Raw genomic sequence first — 24,452 nt, forward strand, 5'->3', positions numbered from 1 at the left:
ATAACTTACAGATGGCCCTCAGCGCACTTAATATGCAACTTAACTGTATACTAATGACTTACTTTACTTTGTACTTCTACTTCATAGGAAAACAACTATTTACCTGACAGAAAATGTTGCAGATTCAGATTTTAATCACAAAATATCACAATTAAAATATGATGCATTATTATTAAACTATCCAGCATTATATTAGAGTTTAAATCTCCACCTTGAACAGACATTATTACATTTCAGTAGCCTACATGCTGATGCCTCTATTTTATTTTATTATTATTAATATCCAATATTTAACGTTGTCCAAACTGCTCCAAATTACAAAAATCAAATTCACTGGGGAAGTCAAGTGTGAAGCAGATTGGATGAACGGTTCCTCGAGATACGATAACAGACACACACTCACACACACACACATACAGAGTTTCGTCGATTTATAGTTTGATTAGATTTCCATTGCTCACTATATTGAAATGCAGGGTAGCTGAATGAATAAAAACGCTGATGCCAACTGCCGTTAAACTCTAAAGAAGAAGAAGAAGAAGGAATAAAAACGCATGCCAGCCTTTTGATTTCCTGTAGACTTTAAGCTGCAGTTCTTAAAGATTCCACCAGATAGAGACATTGTTGGGTCAAATTCAAAACAGCTCCTTTAAAAATCCGCCAACCCTGTATTTTGAAGGGTGAAGGCTTTAGATAAAGGGTCACAATATATTGAAATTGATTTCTTTCATTGACTGAATGTGAGCATTGTGTACATGTGTTTGTACTCTCAAAACTGAAAACAAACAAAAAGCTTTCTCCTGCTACACACAGACAGTATTATAGAACATTTATGGTACAACAAAAGCACTCTAGAAATTGCATACACACCCAGCCTGCTGAACGACAAATATACAATTATTTATTGTCTGTTTAAGACAGCATTGTCTCGAGTGAACTGTAAGCAAAGTCATGTAGGGGATGCATTTATGGGACTGGGAAATACCAGAATATGGATCTTGATATGATTTAGGACTCTTTCACACCTTTAGTTCGGTAGACTTGATTCGCGGGTGAAGTTGCAACATTGTCGCTTTTTTGATTTATTTGCTTCTGATTTTTGTCCACATGAGTACCGTTACTTCTTACTGAGTACCGCCACCTCCTGCAGTGAGTAGGTACGCACCCCTAAACACCTGCGTACGTATTATTGAAACCCTGATGGCTGGAGTAGGCTGCTGTGCCACCGCCCAACACAGGAGAACACCTGATCCAGTGCACAGCCCACGGCCGGAGCATAATTCTGTTTACCCGGCGGTCACCAAATCACGCACACCAGGCCAGCAAGCCGCAGCGTTATATGGCGAGTGCAGCCAAGGCAACGTTTGCGACAGCAGACGTTTGCAGCAGACTTTTGCTCTGCGCGCTCCGCTTCTCGTCACCTGGGGCACGTGCCAGCTGCTGACTGCTCACTAGGACTGGGTATCGTTCAAAGATTGACGATACTGGTACCGATACCAATACCGTGACTTTGACACCGGTTCCTAAATGATACTTTTTTTCGATGGCAATTTTATGAAACAAAAAGAAATGACATTACACATTACGGCACAAATCTTTTTATTTATTTTTCAGCTCCTACTACGTGAGCCCTGTCTCTGTGCGTAACGTAGACTTTTTTTCCTGCATGCCTCTCACTGTGCATGCTTATTGGCTCACTGACGCTCATGAGATTGACTCCTTAGGTATTGAAATTGGGTATTGAATGACGAGGCATTTTTCGATACTCTATACTTTTCAATTTGGTCGGAGCCTAAAAAGGATTGAATTCGATACCTAGCCTATTAATCTTCTACACCTCTGAAGCGCTTATGCAATAAGAAGCTACTCTTTTGATGTCTGTTTCTTAATTGGTTTTATGTTTTCATACAAAAGGAACTCTACACACAACCATATCACAGCTGAACATTTCATTACTGGACTGTTAGAGCCTACATTTTATGTAGGCCTAGTCTTGATTTAGGTGTTCACTTACATTTAAAAAGGTTGTAAATCTAGTTCCTCGAGTTAATTGTAGCACACCACAGTCAACTTCAATCAAATAAAACTATAATAATCATAATAATAATGTCATTTCCCACATCATAGTGGCTAATGAAAATGAAATGCATACAAAAACACATTTTAAGTGATATATTACCAAGACATACTTATATATAAATATATCCAAGACGCATGCAATGATCATGTCATGCATCTGCTGAATTAGTACTGGCACCTTTTTTGGTCCAATTTAGGCTCAGGTCTTGGGTTTTATGGTTTTGCTTTAGTGTTTGTAATATTTTAGAAGAAGGCGGCCAATATGAGCAGCTGACAAGACAGCGAGTAAAAGCTAGGGCGGGCCCTGATGACCAATTTATAATAGGTTATTGATTTGAAAGTTATTAATCTTTAAATCATATAGGCTAAGTCTGTAAATAATGTGCAAGGTTGAAATTGCAGGCTTGTTTTGTTCACTACCTATATTTGGGTCGGATTGCATTTTCAACTAAAGTGAGCCAAACTCTAGTGCACTTGGAAGAGAACCGCAACCCCCATTTTCAAGCGGACCAGAGTTCGGTTGTTTGGTCCACACCAGAGTTCGAATGAGCTTTCCCACCACCCCAAACATACCGGACTATGCAACGAAATGCTCCAGGGTTCGGTTAGAACGGACCAAACTGCTAGGTGTGAAAGCAACCTTAGTCTAGGGATGCCCCGATTGATTGCCTGCTGATCATTATTGGCCAATATTCAGTAACACTAATTTGGACGTTGATTACCATGGTAAGGGTCGAAGCTTGGAAGCGTTTTGGTCAGCCTAAACGTCACATGTAAGTCATTGATTTGTAGGTCCACTTAACTAGGCTGGTTTTAATCAATAATTAACAATCAGCTTGACTAAACTGCCTCACTGGTCTGTATGATAAATAAAACTTTATCAGGTGAAGTTATAAAACTAACTTTAAATTCATTATTTTTGGTCATACACCTAGAGCTCTGACGTCAGAAGTGCACTGTGTAGTGTGAATTTTGTATCAAACTTTAATTTCAAGAATGGGTCAAGATGTTTAGGTACCATTGCCTTGGTTACATAAAGTCTCATTATTTGTTGTCTCTTTACTGTGTCTTATAGGCTAATTGCCAGGATTCTAAAAAGAATATGCAATCACACAGTTATTTTCAGATCAAGATGAAAAGAAATATGTTGCCAGTCGCAATGCTAATCCCAACCAGAATATCAATGACTTGTTACATGAACAGTGTTTTTTTTTTTTTTTTTTGCTTGCGATGCTGCGGTCTCTTGTCCATTATTGAAGCTAAAGGCATTTACCGACACTCCCTAACAATTTGCTGAGAGTCATCAATTATGCAGGGCAGCCGCACGCACTGGGAAGGAAGATAGCAGCAACAATATGGCGACAGCCGCAGTTACTCTCGACTCTTTTCTACATCTGCAGTTCAGTGACAGCTGTCTGGATTTCTGTTAATGCGAAAAAAGTAAGTGGACAATCTGTTTTTTGCTTTGTCTGGTATTTCGTGTCGTGGGATGGATCGCAGTTCTACTTTGTCGACTGACTGCATCCCAGTGCCGCAGAGCGGTCCCTCTATCAGCATCTTTTCCTAGCGTCTGTGGAGGGCTCCTTGCCAGTACATGGACAAATATGTATGCGAGGTAGCCTACTAGTTAGAAGAAAGGAAGATGTGATTTGAAGGGGAAAACATGGATTTCTAACGCGACGCGGTGGAAAACGGGGAGACAGCAGGTTATTTGGGGTGTTGGCCTGCCGCTGGATGGAATGACATTTAACTGTGTCAGAATGTGAAACATACGCATATGGGATGTAGCTATTAAGTGAGATCACGTCAAACTTCTGAGTGGCGACAATAACTAGCATGCTCCAAGTGCACCAATAATGCGTCGCTTGCTAAAATCATTTTGGGTAGCAATTTCCTCGCTACCATTATTTTATTAACTATGATAGTTTTTTTTTCTCCCACCCCCACACTCCACCTCTGCGCCCCCTCCCTCTTGCAATCTCGTTGAAGACTATTGCGTGAGGAGGTAGGTGCGTCTTTATAGTTTGGCAGTCCTCAAAGGGGCCGCGGCACCCATTCGCAGTCTCAGCCATTAAAAACACCTTTTCTCCGTCAAGGTAGCCTATTACTCTATAAACCTGCACATACGGAGTCTCTGGCTCTCTGTCGCCTTTACCAGCAATACGGGTGTGGTACAGCCTTAAGGCTGTTTTAGTTTCTCTCTTTTTTTGTTGTTGCTGTAAATAATTTCCCCCTTTTGGTGTGAAATTGGGGTTATGCTGATGCGCTATGCTGCTGTGCTATGAGGCCAGGATTGTGTTGTCCGGGCATGGCTTGTGCATTCAACTGACCTGCTATGAGTTTGTAGGTTTGAGCCTATAGCAGCAATAAACCACACTGCAGTATTTTAGGCTTTGGCCCTATGGGACAACGGCGCGGCTCGGTAGCCTATTAAGCAGTGGACTTTCCTGGGGACCACATAGGTTACAACAAATAATTATCAGGACATTTATGACACGACACGCAGCAGGGAGCGGGTGGTCTTCATCCCACACGGGGAGAAAGTTCTCCTAGAAATGAAGAGGTTGTCTTTATTTGTGTACAGTGGCCCAATGTCCCATGCTTCATAATGTCCACCTTTCCCCCGAATCCCTAGGCTGGCTGTCCTTTGAGGAAAAACGTGTTAAACTGAATTATCATAACTTATCATCATTTCCAGTCAGAACACCATAACTTTATCTGAAATTGACTCGACTCAGGCATTAAGTATCTATAGCACCCGCCCGTAAGGGGCCTCTTTAATAGGCCTAGCTGCCAAGTTATAATGCTGTTGGACTTGGTCCTGTTGGGCTCATCTATTCTTGAACTGAGGGGGCATCTTACATTTAGTGGCACATGTGGTTGCATTAAGACATCACTGACATGAAGGATGAAGGCTAAGTTCTTTACTGGCCCATTTGACTCAGATGCGAGTGCCCTATAGCCTACACCTCCTCCTCCTCCTCCTCCTCCTCCTCCTCACTATTACTGTGTCGCCGCGGTGTCCGGTTAGCTCCACCAGACATCAGGTCATCATCACAGTGCATAGAGCACAATAGAAAATTCTTTCAGGTGACGGGACGGGGGCCGTGGTGCATTTGGATGTCTTTCCTCCGCACAGAGGACGAAGCATATGGAGCCTTTTTGTTAAACGCTGCTGAATCGGACGGCGACACTTGGCTTGTCTTTTCCTTGCGAGGCAAACGAGGCTGCCGGAGTTTTTAGTTTTCGCTGTCATCCATCAGTTTGTATTTCTGAACTCACTTGACTCATAACGGATTTAACGGAACCGGGAGCGGTTATGGGCTCCGCGCATTTGGTGCCGATTACGTGCGCTAATATAATTCACTGTAATTGATTTAAGAGTGAACCGAGCAGTTTTTTTCAAACCAAAATGTTTTAGTCAGATAGTTGCGTTTTATGCCGTGATTCTCAAATGACCAGGTGAGTTAGTGGACATCGAAAGCATTGAGCAACATCTGTAAAATTTTCGGGCTGTTTCCTCGCTTGGCAGCTTTGCTGCCCGTGTTTAGGATTGTCCCAGCCTTAAGTGTAAAGTGTAGGCTACATGCACTGCTATTGCATCCTGGTTTGAATCACCTTGACGGTAGATCAATTGATGTAGCATTGGTGGAAGGAGACTTGGAGGTTGTGCTGAGGTTGGGTTACTTGAATCGGACTTCAATTCAGACTCTCTTTTGGTTGGCTGTGCTTTTTCTCGAAGATACTGGGCTGTTGGATCTATGTCTGCCTGTGGATTTCTTCTGATTTCTTTCCAGGTCTGTGCCCTTGTCATTTTCTCCATGAATGTTGGACACACTGTCTGATTTTTGATTGTGTGAACTGTGACTTGACTGGCAAATACAGTATGTTGTATTAAACAGCATGGTCATCAAACAACTGGGGAGATACATTTCATCTGTTGGAGGAGCCTGGAGAGATGCAGTTGATAATTTTATTCCAACTTTACTGTTACAACAATGAGTCTGAGCCCCATAGGTTGAATAATTTCCAGTCTGGCAATCATTTCTGGATTATCTTTTGACACACATCAACAGTTTAGAATGTTTGCAGTAGACCTACAGTAGGATGTAAGACACCAGAATGCATACTGTGGCCTGTGTTGGGTGCACTGTTACATAATGATAATCATGGGCCAGCAAAAAATTCAATTCAATGTTGCCTACTGTATGTGCTGGGTACCTGAGTTTAGCTTTTGGGGATACAGGATCAGTCCATTAGTCATTAAGGTTGATGGAGAGAGTAGAAATAGTTCCTACTGGCTCATGTTCCAAATGTTTGCACTTTTTCAGCTTTATTTTTGCTTTGTTAGCATTCCCTGGTAGAACTAGAAAATTCTATCTGCGAGGCTTTGCAAGGAGTAAGTGGATGGATTTGTCACAGAGAACAACAAAAACCACACAACACATGTTTATAATGTATAAAAAGTCATCTCAGCATATTGTGCTTTGACAATTTAACTGTCAACATTTGAATTATTGCCATGCAATAAACCCCACCCATTCTTTTCTTTACCACACATCCCATTTTTATTCATTTATATACTTCATCTGTATTTAGATCAATGGGTATGATAAGTAGATGGTGGAAGTAAACTCCAAAACAAATTCACAGCAAGGGGCCTTGACACAATATCAACTCATTAAGTTCTTACCGTGAACATGTAGCACTAGACTCTTCGCTAGTCTCGCATTGCCAGACCCTCCACAGGGTGCGGAGGAAGGTCTCGCTAGTCCACACAGCACTCAGTGATGGGAGAAAAAATGTGCTCTGTTTATTGGCATTTCTTGAAACCAATCACAATCGTCTGGGTTGGCGCTAAGCACTGGACACAATAACAGTTCCTCTGCAAAACAGCCTCGGGAAGGAACTTGTTTCGGTGGAACATGTGTACGTTCAAAGGTTGTTTTAGTTGTGCAACAGAAAACTCAGATTGGACAGATAGTCTAGCTAGCTGTCTGGATTTACCCTGCAAAGATCTGAGGAGCAGTTAACCATAGTCCTCAGAAATCCACCGGAGTTTAGAACGCCAACACAAAGAAAGCAGAAGGTGAGGGACAACTGGCCGAAAATGAGGGATGTCGGGCGGATCTTCCAGCGGCACCAGAGCAATCCCCTAAATAAATAGTAGCCTAATCGATGTAGACTACTCTTTGCTAATTTATAAATCTAGCACTAATATCTGTCTGTTTTACCTGATTAGCTTATGGTTGTTTGGCTCTTTGTCATTTTGCACAGGACAGATGGCATGTAATTGCCTGTGTGCTGGGAGCCACTTTCAGACTTATTTTATATCTATCGTCCGTAAGAGCTGTTTGGACTCATCCACAGAGACATCCAAGCTAGAGCTGCAAACCTGGATGTCTATAGAGACAATGTGCATTTAAGTCCCACTCACACCGAAGGGAAAAACATCGCTCTCCATTGTATTGCGTGAAGCTGCCTCCTTTTCAATTCCGTCTGCTAGCAAACAACAGATAAATGTCTAAAAGCTTGTCGATTGCTAAACGACAGTGGGAACAACTGGAGTCACATGTGCAAAACGCTAACTACAGTCTGCACAGCAGCAGTTCATGTGGACCAAACTCTAGTTTGTTTTTCATTGCTTAAACACAGTTTTCAAAACTTTACACACTTATCCCATGACTTTAACCACAACGTGCACAACACTGTAGATTTACAGCACTTTGTTCAATTGCTAACACACTGCTGTCAAAACTGTTAACCACACATTCAAAACAGAATAGATTTCAGTCTGGTGCCTATCAAACACTGCTGATTGCAATTTTAGCTGAAAGCCTAAGTAGGTGTCTTATTTTAGACTAGTTAGTGAACATATATGGTATTTATACAGAGAAAGCTCAGAAAACCTTTTTTTGTATACAAACACCAAATAAGAATGAAACAATTATACACCGTACCGTTTGAGAGAAACAGGTAAAAGAGCAAAGATACCAATATGTCCAGGTAAGATGTCTGAGGTTATATACACAGCTATAAAAAAAGTGAAAAACACTATATCTTTACAATAGTAAAACTGTGTTCTTACTGTTTTTCAGAAAGTAATGGCGGTGAAAGCAATAGAAACACCACATTCATTAGTATTTAGAGATGATGCAGACATCCAATGTGATGAAGAAAACTTGTCACATGATGCTGGAGAGAGGCAGTAGTAGTCACACTATTCGTTGGTACTGTTACGTATGCACCTTTAGTTTTTTTCCCCCAGTAATTCCATAAATTACTAGAGACAAAATACTTTATTGAAGAAAACTGCTGATTTTCATTCCTTCTTTTTTACCTTATGTAAAAATTGGTATGCTATACAATCTATATTTTTTAAACTATTGAGTAGTGTCAAGTCACTCAAATTGTTCAAACTGTAAAGATGAAAAAGTTTGTAATTTCTGTATTGGTGTTTGACGCTAGTGTTTTTACTCTCAGTGTGTTCTGAGTGACAGTGTGTGTTATCTCAGTGAGGCCTGTGCGTAGTGTTTGGCTGCACTGAGCCTGTTTTGCAGCTGATGTGAACTGTTTAGCTCAGGTGACTGTTGGTAGTGCAGACTGTAGTTTTGAGTTTTGCACATGTGACTCCAGTTGTGCCCACTGTCGTTTAGCAATCGGAAAAAACTGTAATAACCCATAACTAAGTTTTTCTAAGATGTGCTCACCCAAAAAGCTGAGCTTCTAGGAAGACAAAAGTGGATACAGGCAATAAGACGAATCGGAAAACCGTGGGATCCTGACACTCAGTGTCCGCGACATTTGTTTTAGGTTAACTATGTTTCTGTAAATTAAGCTAAAGCATTTTGACAGTAAACAACTTGTGTTCTAGAGGAATGTGGATAAATCAGAAAGTTATGCAGTATTATGTTTGCCAGTGCCTTAGCTTGCACACAGAGCTAACTTTAGTTTACTAACAGCTAACAAGTAGACGTAAGTTGCTAAAATAATCATTTAATATTTTTTTTGCTAGCTAAAGGCATTTTGTTAGTGTTGAGACCTTAGTTGCATATTGTTGTTTTCCCCTCCAGTGGGCGTGGCTTTTAGACCATGATGCGTTGCACTTTGTCTTTATTCTCAGTGAGACCAGCGGTGCTTCCAACACATTCACATCACAATTATTTATTGTTAATATCAACACCATGAAAGTTTAAGGATAAACATAACTCTAAACAATGCATTTTGGTATAGTTAGATACAAGGAAATGTCCTGAGAAAGAAAATTGTGAAGGAGAGAGTCAGACAGATGAGTTCCTGGTCGGATAAAGAGCCCATCATTTGTGAGCATAAACACAAGAAGAATTACCTTGACATGTCTCCAGGGTTTTCCCTACCATTAGAAGGCTTAGGTGCAGCACCCAAGCCTTTTTGGGCTCCACCTAAGCCGAATAAATGTAACCAAAATACTTTTCTAACATCTAATTATTGTAGTTTGTCCCCAGTGGACTTCTTTAGAAAGTTTTGTCTTTAAGCTTTTTGAGTGTTAATTTTTATTAACTGTTCTAGCTTTTCCACCGTTTTAGACACAGATATATATATATATATTTTTTTTTTGACATTTTCTTGAGGTAGGACCCCTAAACCCCCTCCCAAAAAAGTAGACCTGACTCTTCACAAACCTAAGGAAAAGACTGGTCTCCATGCTGTTGAGGTCACAAAGATGATAGCAAAAGGGAATTCAGTGTTGCCTACTGTATGTGCTGGGTACCTGAGTTTAGCTTTTGGGGATACAGGATCAGTCCTTTAGTCATTAAGGTTGATGGAGAGAGTAGAAATAGTTCCTACTGGCTCATTTTCCAAATGTTTGCACTTTTTCAGCTTTATTTTTGCTTTGTTTGCATTCCCTGGTAGAACTAGAAAATTCTATCTGCGAGGCTTTGCAAGGGATGCAAAACAACTGGTCTAACATATAGATATGTCAACCAATTAAATCATAAACTTTGTTGTCCAGTCAGTGTTATTAATAAAAGACACTGACAATAAAAAAAAAAAAACTAGATGACATTATTTTAAAGCATGATTTTCTTTTCTCTTTGATCGGGTACTCTATGCTAACTCTTTCTCGCTCTGTGTCTCTCTCTTCTTCTCAGAGCTGGATGTCTGGGATGAAAAACAAATAAAGAGGAAATAGCTGCAGGATGAAAAAATGGCCGCACCCCTTATGTCACCCCCAGGACCTGACAGCTTCAAGAAATTCACCCCGGAATCGCTTGCTAACATCGAGAGGCGCATCAAAGAAGAGAAGAACAAGAAGCCACCCAAGCCCAGATCGGACAGTAGTCACCGTGACACGTCTGACGACAATGAACCCAAGCCCAACAGTGACCTGGAGGCTGGGAAGAGCCTGCCGTTCATCTACGGCGATGTTCCTCCTGGAATGTCGGGTGTACCGCTGGAGGATTTGGACCCATACTATCAGAACCTGAACATGAAAGTGAGTTGTCACACAGGCCAAATGCACCACAGAGTCACTCATAATGAAGAAGCATTAACTTAATGTGTTGAGAGGTTTATAGATAGTGAGAACTTTTACAGATGTGTTATTTAGCTGTTGGGCGTAACCTTCGATTGGGCTTAGTCTTTACCTTTTTCTCATGTGACAATTGCCAGCATTGTAAACTTACCACACCACACACATAGGTGAGATGAAATTCACTGTCATTACAGATTCAGGTTTCATATCAATTCATTCAAAATAGAAGTTCATGTATTTCGTACAGAGATAAGAATATAATAACAGCAAAGATGACCTTGAGACATTTTAAAGTTTTTAGTCACTGCTTGAGGGGCGGCATTATTCGATCATACAAGGTACGTGAGTTTTTTAGTATACCTTTACAATCAAAGCAGAGGCAGAGGGATGTAGTGGCTCTGCTCCTGCAACACTGCAGAGTTGCCGTGGAATGCAATTCTCAGGCAGCGATAATTCTCATAAAGGTTTCTTCAGTGTTGATTAATTATCCGTGTTAATGCATGGTAAAGATGATGTAACAGCTGGAGTGGGTGACAAATTCGCCTTTGTGTTTCTATGCCATCAATACTATAGCTAATGGAATTCTTTTGTGACAAAACCCACTTACAGACGACAAGTGCTCTCTCCAAAACTAGGCGTGTCTGATGGCCTCCCAGCATGCACTGGGGCAGTGGAATTATCATTGTTATCAAACAACAGTTGTATCGGTATTGCTGCGCTGTTACTGGTCATTGTGATCTACAGTATGTTCTGCAATGTTTCCACTGTTGTTCACATTTCCACATTGTTCTACAATTAGCCTAATCAATACGAGTGAATGCGATTACACCGCGAGTGATGTTGTATGCCCAGGTATTTAGATTCTCATCCTTGACTGAATTCACTGAGGAACCATATTAGGTGAGAAACTGTCACCTTGCTAACGTGTGACAAATATACAATACATTTATGACTTATTCCTTCTGTGACTTATACATTCCTGGTAAATTGACCAGATGTCCTCCTTGCAGGCACTAAACTTGTGGTGGTGCATTATCGGCAGCTGTTATGTTTATCAGGTATTCAGTAACCCCGTGTCTGGTATCAGAACTGAAATGAGGAAGAAGCAACACCTTTTAATTGTAATTACACAATTGTATAAGTTTTCCACTTGTTATAGTGTTGCCTTCAAAAGAAAGTAAATCGTAAAAGATTTGAAATTTTAGAAATGAATAAGATGATCTAAACTGCAGTGATGGGCAAAATCGTTCTTTTCAGTGTAATGAATCACTTCAATCAGTTCACTACAAAGATTCGGACAAAAGATTTGTTCACCGAATCGTTACGTGCTCGACTGGAGCTCCGACTGCACATAGTCCCGCACACTGAACTGAAACACGCCTGAACCTCTTTATAAACAGTTCATGGTCTGAGGGTTCAGTTCAGCTCGCTAGTGAACTGAGAACAGAGAGTTAGTCATGTACCGTTTGCAAACGGAAAGCTGAAGGTGTACGTATATTTAGAGGTTTATGCCTCGACGCAGAGGTCCAGGGTTTGACTCCGACCTGTGATGATTTCCTGAATGTCTTCCCCCTCTATCTCCCCTCTTTCTCACCTGTCCTGTCCATTAAAGGCGGAAAAGCAAAAAAAAAAAAAGTTATATATATATATTAAATAAAATATGTAGGAATTTGTACTACTTCCTACTTTGAGAGACATGAGAGAGTTTAAAACACAAAATAGTTCTTTGACATCCAATACTCCGTAAATATTTCTGAATTGCGGCTATATAAAACAACTAGGCTAATTGACATACGTTTAAAATAGCCATATAGTAGCCTACATTTACAGCAATAAAACACAAGTGCTATTTTTGCTAATTACGATAAATTTACGCTATTATCGAGCATATAGATTATACATTAATAAGGACATGGAGAAAAAAGATGACCAGATGACCACCTCTGATCTTGTGTTTCACCATTTTGTTTGTACAGCTGATCTCCACGACGCATACTAGGACATGTTTTATGCTTTTTTTTATGTTTGGATGCTGCTTTACCCTGCCTTGTCAAACTTTAATAAATGAAACAAAAACTGAATGTTGCATCAAACATCTGGTCGCTTTTCTTATTTTTCAACTTTTTTCTTTTTTTTTTCTATCGTTCTTCGTAAAATGAAGCTGCCTTCAAGAGTGGTCAGATCTATACGATCTAATGGAAATCAATACTTGTGAAATATAAAGTCTACTTGTGCTTCTTTGCTTGGGTGGGTCCCAACAAAGATCCCAAGGCTAGAAACGAACTGGGACGTTGTGGTAATGTGGCATGCGCTGTAACCACTCAGCTCCGTATGGTTTAAGTTAAACCTCAAATACAAGGACCGGCACAGGAGTTTAGATTATTTCTACATGACATAACAACCGTGTTCAGACTAATCTCGCATAGCCAGACCTATCTCTACAGCGCTGTGTCTGCGCTGGAGTATAAGTCTGGTTACACCGCTTATCATTCTGGGTGTATGGTAAACTCTCTGGCTTGTTTGTATTTACTTAAACCACTCACAATGGTCTTGGGAGGGTGGGGGGGAGGATTAACTGCAGCAACAGTGCCCTTGCAAAATAGAATTTTGGGAGATTTAAAACACATAAGAACATCCAAAAAATCACATTACATAACAGCATTGAAGGTCGTATTAGTGTTGACAAAAAAAACCCAATCTCCCCATTTTCTCTCAAAATTATGTATTTTATACATTAAAGTATCATTTAAAGCAGAATATCAGAGCAATTTACATTCTGTTATGAAACCTGTCTGTATCTGACCTATTTTTCTATTTCTTTTTTTCCCGTCTTATGGCGGCGGCTGGCAGCCAGTGTTGCGGTGCATTACCGCCACCTAGACTGAGGTTGCTGATCTGCTTGGTAGCTTTTAAGGAAACCCATTGACAGGAAACAAGGAAACCCTGTGAAAATCCTCAAGTTCTTAGATCACCTCATTTAGGAATATGTTCTCCACAGCTACGAAGAAAACAGGTTTTTAGTAATTGTGTAAAAAATATATACATTGTTGAAGATGTGCTAAGTTAAGCGTCCCCTGATGACATAGAAGAGCGTGCCTGTGTGCTCAGCCCTGGCACATTTTAACCCCAGGCTGTGCCCTTACTGTAGCTCTGCACTAGTGAAAGAGGAATGAGGAGTAAAGGCAGAAGATGGCAGGAGAGGACAGGAAGTGGAGATAAAAAGGGCAGGAGTATGCTGTAGTGCCTTCAGCTGTGTAGACGTGTGGGGTAGCCAGTCTCCTGTGTGGTGACAATAATAATGTGTAAGAGAATCTGCAGCCTATATAGCAGCAAAGCAGCCCAGTCAGCAGGACTGGCAATCTTAGCCAGCAGCATTCCCTGGATGAAACTATGAAGTGTATGTGCCTTTTGTGATCTCTAGTTCAGTGGTAGCCACAGAAGTGTTGCATTCTTGCCTTTTATCCTTCCCCACTTTGCTTATTGCCCAGTGCATACTTCTTTACTTCTCCTTAGTTTCCTCTGTGGCGTCTTACCTTGGCAATTGAAGGAAAGTGGCTACAGAGTTGTTTATCATCACGTTCCTCCTCTATCTGCAGCAGGAAACCTTTTTGTCTAAGCTAAATGTGGGAGGGTGCTAGGGCTGGGCGATAAATCGACTTTTTACGGTATATCGATATATAATTTTAAATGAGATATGGGATGTAACAATACAGTTTATATCAATGTAGTTTGATTTCTTCCGTAAAGCCGTGCAATGTTTTCATCTCTGCCGTCAAACTCTCCAGGCAACCCCGCCCCCACTCGCTCACAGGCTCTACTGCAACATGGAGGGAGAAATAGCACCGGTCCAAACTATTGACATACATTTTAATTGTTATTTGCACAGCTGTATATTTTGTTAAGCAGAAGAGGAAAACCTGTAATTGTGCCAGTGTTTCCACTGGTAATGCTCTGTTGTGGTGGCCGCCACGGCGAAAAACACAGAAGAACAGTAGTTACTGTGTGTAACATTAACTTCAGTTATATGAGTAAGAGATGGCGCCTGGACACAGGCGAGAGATGTGACCCATGACCAGATTATTATAGTTCATAAAAATGCAGCGGGGTGACAATACAGACATTTCACACACATTTTTTTTGTATGACCGGGTTGCATTTCAAAATAAGAGATAGCTCATCTACAAAATTAATGTTATTTCCAAATGGTTTTTGGTCAGAATTGTGTGTCATTCGAAACATTAGTGAATACTCATTGGCATTTGACCATTGACCCAATAATTGTCAACATTTTGTTAATGTTTAATTAATAAATTGATGACCTGGTAAGGTAGTTGCAGTATACACCCATCACAGCCACAGCCTTTTATTTTCTGGCTTCAGAGCTGCTCCACTGGTGCAGTCATGGCTATGGTGCCTTGCTAAAGGGCACACTTCTAGAGAATTTCAAAAGGGAGGGATGGAGTAGTTAGTTTATCTAACTAGGCTACTGCCTACCCCATATGTGTATTAATACAGGTTCTGACTTATCTTCATTCCGCTTAGTCAAGATCTGCTGACCTCATCATACCCATACATGTGTTGTGTCAGCAAGTTCCCAGGTTAAGACCTCATATTCCCCCCTTCATATCAATCAGTTTTCTTTATCCACTAATGTATTTGTCCTTTATCATACCTGAGGAAGTGCCTCGAAGTTTATTAACGGCAAGCGTCCATTCTTCCTTTGCTGTTCCTGTTCTCACCTTTCCAGGCTGCTCGTCTCCTCTACTCGACCGACATTCATCCTATCGCTCACCATTGCACTGTATGTCAATGATTCTGTGTGTGTGTGTGTGTGTGTGTGTGTGTGTGTGTGTGTGTGTGTGTGTGTGTGTGTGTGTGTGTTACCGTCAGCTGCAGGAAACCTGATCACAGCACTCATGCATCAAAGAGAGGAAGAGGGGGCAGTGGTGAGGAAGAGAAATGCAGCGTTGCAGTTCTTGTTTTCCCCTGTGATGGGGAGAGGACTGCCTGGGCTTTTCAAATGTCTGATGGGATTAGGCAATGTTAAAGCTGCTGTGGTCATACAAGAAGAGCAGGACGGGATGGATGGAGGGCATTGTGGAGATTTCGATATAAATGAAGAAACAGTTGAGCGGTTTGATTAGCTATCGGGTTTTGTTGTTTCAGAGGTTTCATTCTCCTCCCGAATATGGCATGTTGGTCTTACAACGGGAGTGTGCAGCAGACCAGTCATTTCGGTGCAGGCTTCTGCAGGGAAGCAGCTACTAGTGAGAGCACAAAGGCAGCTCATGGTTAAAGCAGCAGCAGCCTCTGAAACTCGGCATGTAGCACTGTACACAACCATTACATTATGTTCCTGTCCCATCATCTCTGTCTTTGTGTGTGTCTCTGTCCATTACTCTCCTTTTCCCTCTCCCTTCCGCTGCCTCCTCTCTGGCGTTCTTCTTTCAGGGTGTAGTAAATTAGAGGCAGGGCCAGGCTTTAGTGCTCTGTCTGAGTCCACAGTCTCTGATGACACAGCATCTTCCTGTACTGGGCTGAGTGAGGAAGGGATGGGGGTGGGGGAGGGGGTGTTAAGTGTGCTTCCACTGCTAGCCAGGTTGGTATAAAAAAGGAGGGTGTGGTAAGGAGGGGAAAGTGGGGTTTTGCAGCACAGCATACAGGTAAATAAGTGGGATGGCGCATTTTTTTATATGGTATAATATGCAGGGAAATTAGTTTGCATTCATACATATTTTGAGACATTACTGGCTGAGTGTTCACTGCAGTGGGCTCAATCAGAATCATATGAGTTATATTTCAGACTATAATGCTAATAGATATTAAAGTTCCCCATGAGATCTCTGCTGTTTTATCACGAAGCATCAAAGTGTCATGGTGAACAATGTGGAAGCTGACATACTGTTGATATTTTTACTTCTCTGTGAAATGAATTAAGATGCACTTCGTCAATACCAAGTGCTCATTACAGAATGGGCTAAAATCCAGCTATTAATACTATGTGTGCCATGGTTTCTCTTTCCAGTCTTCAAAGAGGCTGGTGAATACATATGTGTTCTAACTAAAATCTTATAAGTACTGATTTGCATGTTACTATTTATGAAAGTCATTTAGGGCTCCAACTAATAATTATTTCTATGTTTTTTTTGCAATCAATTGATGAATTATTAAATATTTTATAATACCAATAATTAATACAGTTTCCCTGAACCCTAGATGATGTTTTGAATTGAAATAAACCCCAAGATACATGATTTGCAAATGGTATTAAACATGGAAAAGAATCAAATCCACAAAGGAGAAGCAGCAAATGTTTGGCCCTTTTTTTTTTTTTTTTTTTTGATAAATGACTTAAATGATTGATAGATTAGCAAAAATGTTGGCGGTTATACATTTAATCAATTCATTCTTTTTAATAATCATTTTGGCGCTGAGTTTTTTTGCCATCTTCTTTTAGGTCTACAGTCCAAATCTGCAGTCAGTTTTGTGACGTAATAGACCAGTCTGTGTCAGGCTGGGGTCCTAGGATGATTAAGAGAAGTACAACACTCCCTCCCCGTGATTTAGTCTCTATTGTTTCCCTGCTTAGATCTCACTCAGCTCTCTCTGTCTCCCCCTCCTAGTCTCATTCTCAGTTTCTCTCTCTGCTGCATGCCTACCCAGTCCTCCTCCTCCCTCTGTCTACCCATCCATCTCAGGTTTGGCTTTCTCCCCGCTGCAGCTTTCTGTTCTGCATCACTCCCCCTCCACCTTCTCATCTCTCTCTCTCTCTCTCTCTCTGACTCTCTTTGCTGCTGTCCCATACCCCTGCACATCCCTCTCCATAGCCCTGCTCCACTATTCCTCCTCCACACACACACACACACACACACACACACACACACACACACTGTCCTTGCAGCTGCATTCTGCCTCCTGATTCTTGCATATGTGCCTTTTTTTTAACACTGTAGAGAATTAAGAACATTTCACCAGCTTCGCAGCAAATAAGTCTTTTTCCTTACAGTGAATCTTGCTCTGCTGAGTTGTGTATTTATGCATGTGTGTATGCCCAAGTATGTATTTATGTATGTACATTTAACTTTGCAATTGTGTAGGCAGATCAGTGGTATAGTGATATGTGTGTGTGTGTGTGTGTGTGTGTGTGTGTGTGTGTGTGTGTGACTTCAACATGTATAGTGTTACAAAGACAGTGTTTTGTAATCCATGGTGCCTGTCCACTGCCTTAGTCACTCTATGTTAATCCATGTATAGATGCAATTAATCCTCAGTTTCCTAAGTTTACTAGTGCACTACATGGTTGATATGTGGATCCCGTTTAAATGTGTTGTGGTGAAATGAGTGAGTGAGTGATTCATTAATTAATCAATGAATCACTGTTAGGAATTTAAACAATCAAGAATATATCAACCAACAGTATGATGTATGCATTCCGGGACATTGTTTTTAGTGGTTGGTCTACACGCACATACAAATGGGATAACTGCGCCATTTGTACCACGATTAACCGTGATCAGAGCTCATGATGCGTGCGCAGAGTGGTTTTCTTTACAATACGAACAGCACAGTAAAGGTCCTGCGCCTGTTGCCTATAGCCTATAGCCTATATTAAAGATTTCTTTTTTTTATCACCAGTGATTTCCAGGTAATAGACTGCCCACAATTCGTCTCTGACCGCATCGTTTTGCTCATATTCTTAAATTGAAATAGGTAAGACTGTAAGTAAGTCTGTTGTCAGGTGATCAGAGCAGCCCATTTTATTTTTATACTTGATACAGGCATTAGTAGGCTACAGCCCTTTTTATTGACACAATCATTTTAGTCTTTGTTTTGTGCACTGCATGTATTCGTCTTATATAGCCTTTCTTTTACACAGAATTATTCAGTTGTATCATTACATTTCAGTCCATTTATGATTCTGATACTTGTGTATATATTTAGTTTATGATTTAAGTTGTGCTGTGAAAATAGCCCATCACAATAAAGCTTTCCATAAGAAAAATCATATATTTCGTATTTTATAACCTTCAGTGATTTATCAGTTATCGATTAATGGTGCACAATTTATTAAAGAAATTGCCTGACATTTGCACCCCTTGTTCTATTTGTGGTTGCCAAGTTTGCATCAACAGCATATGTTTCTGTCTCCAAATCGACACAGTTCATTGAGTAACTGAAGCCTCTTTGTAATCGAGTTGTGATTTTTTTTTCATGAACATTTCTGAATTTCCATATGATGTAGAGGATGACCTACATTGAAACTCAGACTCAATAAGGACAACGCAGACCTTTTTTTCTATAAGATACTTGTGTCTTCAAAAAAAAACCTTTACAAATCCATAGGATTTATCCATGGCATTATCCTTCACATTGATTAACATACGGGACATAGTTATGCATGCTGGGCATCTGTAAAGTGCTAATGAGATATTGCTCATTTTACAACCTCCCCCCCCATCCACATAATAGATTTGCTTGGTCAGCAACACACTTGACCTCTAAGAGAAAGATTTAACATGACTGTAAATCCTGTGTTCCTGTTAGTATTGTGCTGATTAAGTATAGATCCTTATTTTGTTCATGTGACAGGAAACATTGCGAGAGGATATTTTAAGTAGTGCAGATGCTCTGTAGGCAAAAAAGAACAGGCGAGGGGAAGGGAGGGAGAGTGGAGTCTTCTGATGCAGAGAACACATTTTGTCTTTCCCCAGACTGCGGACGCTATTTTTAATTTAATTAGATTTCAGGACACCACTTGTCTCAGGACACTTCTGGTCGCCTCCCTATTTCTTTCTAGTGTTTCCCGTGGTGTGAACCACAAACTGTGTATTTTGCTATGCCGGTGCCAAATGCATACTAAAGACTAATTGCTTCTATTATACTCTTATATGTACTGTATGCTCTCCACCAGTGGGTTATCATCATATTATTATCATTTCATTTTGAGTGCAGTGATTATTATATCTGAACGTAAAGGGCAAGGGATATAGAGTTGACCTCATGATCTGCTGTGGTTGAATGCATGTACTCTGGTGCACAGTATTTTGACAACTTTATTATTTGTAAATTGAAGTATAGTTTGGCCAATTTTAAAATGGTTACAGAAGTTGTAAGAAAAACAACACAAGAATTATCACTTAAAGTTGAATATGACGGACATTCACATCTAAAATTCAAAGTGATATAAATTTGGATATAATTCGACATCTCCATTATTTTTCAGTACTGGTTACTTATAGGACATGCTATGTCTGTATTTAACCTGTAAATACTGGCAGGCAACATGTCAGTGGTATCATAAATACACATGAGGGGATGTGGTGAAGAAGCAGTTTACACATTCATAGGATTCTCAACCAAACCACCCATTTGTAAAGTATCCCAGTAGTCCATTTATTTGTAAATAATGCTCATACTTCTCACTCAGACTCCAACATTGGGCATACACATCCACAAATAAACACATATTGCTCAAACACACACTGCTGCCTCACCCCATTGCACAGCCCCACTTGGCCCAGTGCTGTTTATGGGAGGGGAGTGGTTGTTGAGAGCCTAGAGTCAGCAGATCTGCCCCTGATCGATGACAGCATTTGCAGTTCTCTTCCAGTAAGAGCTTTAAAGCCACGAAAAAGGGGAGAGCTTCCCATGCACTTGTCTCCTGCTCACAGAGCTACTGTCATGGTGAAAGGTTTGCCAGGACAGATACGCGGTTTGATGCAACCCACACAGAGGTGTTAACTGTACTCTCGGGTGACTGGCCACAGAGGGAGTGATGTCAGCGGAGTAAAACACAGCCCTGTGTCCTTGTCCTACTGACTGCCCTTTTCTATTCCTTTATCTTTTTACTATACTGTTTTTATCCCCTGCGCTTTGTTTAGTGTAAGGCCATTACAACCTAAAGTACTTTGCTCACTATTGTCTCACGGCTAGTAGGGTAAAGATTTAAAATGGGTAAAGCAACGACACAGTGAGCTCTCTCATCAAAATGCTACGTTATACTACGTCATAATGCTAGTTATTAAGGGATCACCTGCAATGTGAGAATCAGGCCTGTAGTTAGATTGAAAACCAATGCAGTGGTGCCCCATGACTTAGAGGTGAGCTCAGGATACACATCAGCTACTCAGTCAAGCTACAGTCATATCTTCCTTAAAAAAAAAAAAAATAACATCGTAAAAAGGTTTGCTGACCATGTGCTGAATTGTATGTGCCGTATAATTACTGGAAATGTTCTAACTGTCTTATCTCTTTCTCTGTCCCTCTCTCTCCACAGACATTTATAGTCCTCAACAAAGGGAAAACAATCTTCCGCTTCAGTGCCACGCCCTCCTTGTACATCATAAGCCCGTTTAATCTACTAAGGCGAATAGCTATTAAGATTTTGATACATGCATATCCTTTCAAGTGATTCGTTTCTTATGCTTTACAGTGACTAAAAACAGATGTTTTAGTATTTTCAACATGTTTGTTTTTTTTGCTTATGTCACAAGTTGTCTGTAAATAGAAATGAAAGCTAATGCACTATAAGCTCCAAATCACTGTTTTCTCCCTACTCTGCCATCTTCCTTAAGCTTACTTCATTTCTTCATTTTAGTCGTTCATGTATAGGGTGTTATGGGTAGTACTGTTCAAACTTTCCTTAACTTTTGTCTTCTCACGTTATTCAGCATGATCATCATGTGTACGATTTTGACCAACTGTATATTTATGACATTTAGTGACCCCCCAGAATGGTCCAAACAAGTAGAGTAAGTACACGTCCATACTTCTCCTCAGCAATTATATCCTTGTTTAGTGTGCCTGTCACCGTTTTACTCTCTTCTTTCTTTGTTTTCAAGGTATACCTTCACAGGTATCTATACGTTTGAATCACTCACAAAAATTGTTGCCCGAGGCTTCGCTATAGATGGGTTTACCTTTCTCAGAGACCCATGGAACTGGCTGGATTTCATGGTCATCTCAATGGCGTAAGTATTTTAACTCATGAGAATTTAAATAATTGGAAGCTACATATAACAATGGTCTAATGTAAAAAAGGAAAAAGCACCGCAATCTAAGCATAAAATAAAAAACTATTTTAACATGACTAATAAAAATATTAGCATTTTAGCACGTGGATAGGAGAAAGTTGTGAGACATGATTTCTTTATAAGACATACTTAGTTACAAGATAACAGCAAGTATATCCCAAATGACAACAGAATCTTCTCGCCGCAGACCGTCGGGCTACTTAAACACAGGTGTAACTGTTCACATTAATGACGACTGCTTTCAATTTAGGCATGATAATACCAGGATAAAATTGCACATGGCTTATAAGACATTAAAGTTATTGGTGACGCCTGTGCTTTTACTTTCACTTGTCAAATGTTTTCTGTCAGAAATGTCTTGAGTCATTTAAAATGTTGGTGCAACAATTTCTAATAAACATTTCAGTATTAGTTTTTAAAAATGTACTTACAGATTCCATTATTGTGTGGACGTCATAGACACACGGCCATTAAACGTTTAATCTTTTAACAACAAACTTCTGTTTTTTAAAAAGAACAAGTAATGGTTATCTAATATAATAATTAATTTAATAATATATTTAACCTTGATCCTACCATTATATTTAACATACAAGGACTACTGACTGGGGACCCCAAGAATAAACAACCATCCAAAAACAACCATCTTTGCAAAATGTTAACTTATTTCTTCTCAAAACATTATAAGATATGTAATTTATGTCATCCGAAGAAAAGAAACATCAGATTATTATTATTATTATTATTATTATTATTATTATTATTATTATTATTATTATTATAATTTTAGGAAAGTTACAGTTTATTATATGATGAAATCTGTGCTGTCTCCTTCAAAATGACTGACAGAGTGCCCCTACCCCCTGATAGTGTGTGATACTTTAAATTAGGACCCATGGCAAACATTGTATCTATCTATTTTATTTTATGTATTGAAATTGCATGGGCTGCAATGGGGTGCTTTTGACTGGGGTCCCCTAGAACCCCAATACATTGGTAAAAAAAAAAAAAAAGCACTAATCAAAACAAAAACCGAAAATGATATAAAGTATTTGAGAACAAGTTGATTGACAAAGTCATGAACAATTGGAATAATAAAATAAAACACGTGAGATAAAAAGTATACCTCTGGGATCTGCCTGTACCCCAGATGAGGGTTGAAGACGGACATAGATAGTACTTCTCAATCTAAAAGCTGCTGTGGGCAACTTTGGAGAAACAATGAAGAATCAGTATGAACAAAAACCTGAAAAACAAATTTTGGTGAACACATTTAGCCATTGCAACAACAAACACAATGTGATGTTGCAACTTTCTCTTTAAGCTTTACTCTAGAGTAGAGGGCAAACACCTTTATAAATACTTTTTACACTTGGCGTAACTTTTTGAGCACAGTAGTTACTATTAAACCTATCACCCCCAAACATTTATATATATATATATATATATATATATATATATATATATATAGATTACCACAGTTGCAAAGCTGTAGTTACCCAGTACTTACTCTGAGTTTGGGTCTTACCAAACTTATCAACCAAAATGATTTCAGGGCCAGTACCGGTATTTTGGTTCACATCACCTCCACTGTGGACGTAGATTTGTTTCCTTGCTGCTGTTTCCAGGCTTCTAAAGACTAGACTAACTTCTGCTTGTGTGATTAACAAGCAGTAGGCGTGCTCTCCTGCTAATATAATTTGAAAAATATAATAATAAAATAATAATAAAAATAATTTGTGCTCGGATATAAAATGGATTAAGCTAAATATTGCGAAACAGGTTCTAAAGACCATTGCCCACAGCACCTTCAATCAACATCAGCCCATCATACCACATTGATAATGCTTATTAAACTATTGTGTAACAATCTAATGTTTTTTTTTCCTGTGTTTGGGATGGCTGCTGAATAATTGTATCTGATCCACCTTGCAGGTATATAACAGAGTTTGTAAACCTAGGCAATGTGTCAGCTCTGCGTACGTTCAGGGTTCTGAGGGCTTTGAAAACAATTTCAGTTATCCCAGGTAAGACAGTCCAGGTGTTTGTTTGCGGGTGGGCGAGTCACGGGGTTGATGTTAGGTGTGGTTTTGTTTCAGTCCCTCTCCTCTTCTTCCTTCGTTCTCTTCCCACTGGTCGGACAGGCGTTCTCTCTCTCACCGTGGTGTCCCCTCCTGGTCTTCGATGGTGGTGCTGGTGTCGTGCTCTTGCGCGTACATGCGTGTGTGCGTGCGTGCGTGTGTTGTTATCGTGTGTGTTGTGTGTCATGGGGTTCTGTTCTGTGTGTCATCCTACCTTGTTACAGATATATAACAGAGTTTGTGGACCTTGGGAATGTCTCGGCGCTGAGAACGTTCAGGGTTCTCCGAGCATTGAAAACAATTTCTGTCATTCCAGGTGAGACTCCCATTTAAACACTAAGGCTGAGCTTACGTTATCTATTATCTATTACCTGTCTTTATTTCTATTACTTTATTTTTTTTAAAGAGGATGTTTTAGAATTCTTCATTTTTTTGTTTTACTTGTTTTACTCTTTTTACTTCTTTTTTTTTTTTTACAATCAAAAATGGTAGCAATACATTTTTGATAGGCTTAGCAGTCTACTGGCAGTCTTGTTGGCTCACATGTCCTATGTGGACAGCTGGGCTTATGCAGCACATCAGGATATACAACACCTATCTGTCTTGTATATTTCTACCTCAAGTTAAATAGAAATGAATGTCTAAACAAAGTGATAATATAGTGGAAGAGTTTAGATATTGTTTCCAATGAGTTGACTTTCAGGATGTCAGTATGAGGGGTTAGATGAACAAACTAATTCGGGG

General features: G+C 39.9%; 1 protein-coding gene across 1 annotated transcript in view; it reads left to right on the forward strand.

Annotated features, from left to right (window-relative positions):
* Positions 1-24,452, forward strand: part of scn8ab (sodium channel, voltage gated, type VIII, alpha subunit b) — a 70,972-nt gene that overhangs the window by 3,769 nt on the left and 42,751 nt on the right. Inside the window, exons 2-6 of the mRNA XM_028576000.1 lie at positions 10,212-10,555; positions 20,871-20,989; positions 21,256-21,345; positions 21,436-21,564; positions 23,933-24,024. Coding sequence (XP_028431801.1) covers positions 10,268-10,555; positions 20,871-20,989; positions 21,256-21,345; positions 21,436-21,564; positions 23,933-24,024 — 718 coding nt within the window. The 5' untranslated portion in view covers positions 10,212-10,267. The remainder of the gene's footprint in view (positions 1-10,211; positions 10,556-20,870; positions 20,990-21,255; positions 21,346-21,435; positions 21,565-23,932; positions 24,025-24,452) is intronic.

The sequence above is a fragment of the Perca flavescens genome, chromosome 4 (genome assembly GCF_004354835.1).
Source record: "Perca flavescens isolate YP-PL-M2 chromosome 4, PFLA_1.0, whole genome shotgun sequence".
Taxonomy (NCBI): domain Eukaryota; kingdom Metazoa; phylum Chordata; class Actinopteri; order Perciformes; family Percidae; genus Perca; species Perca flavescens.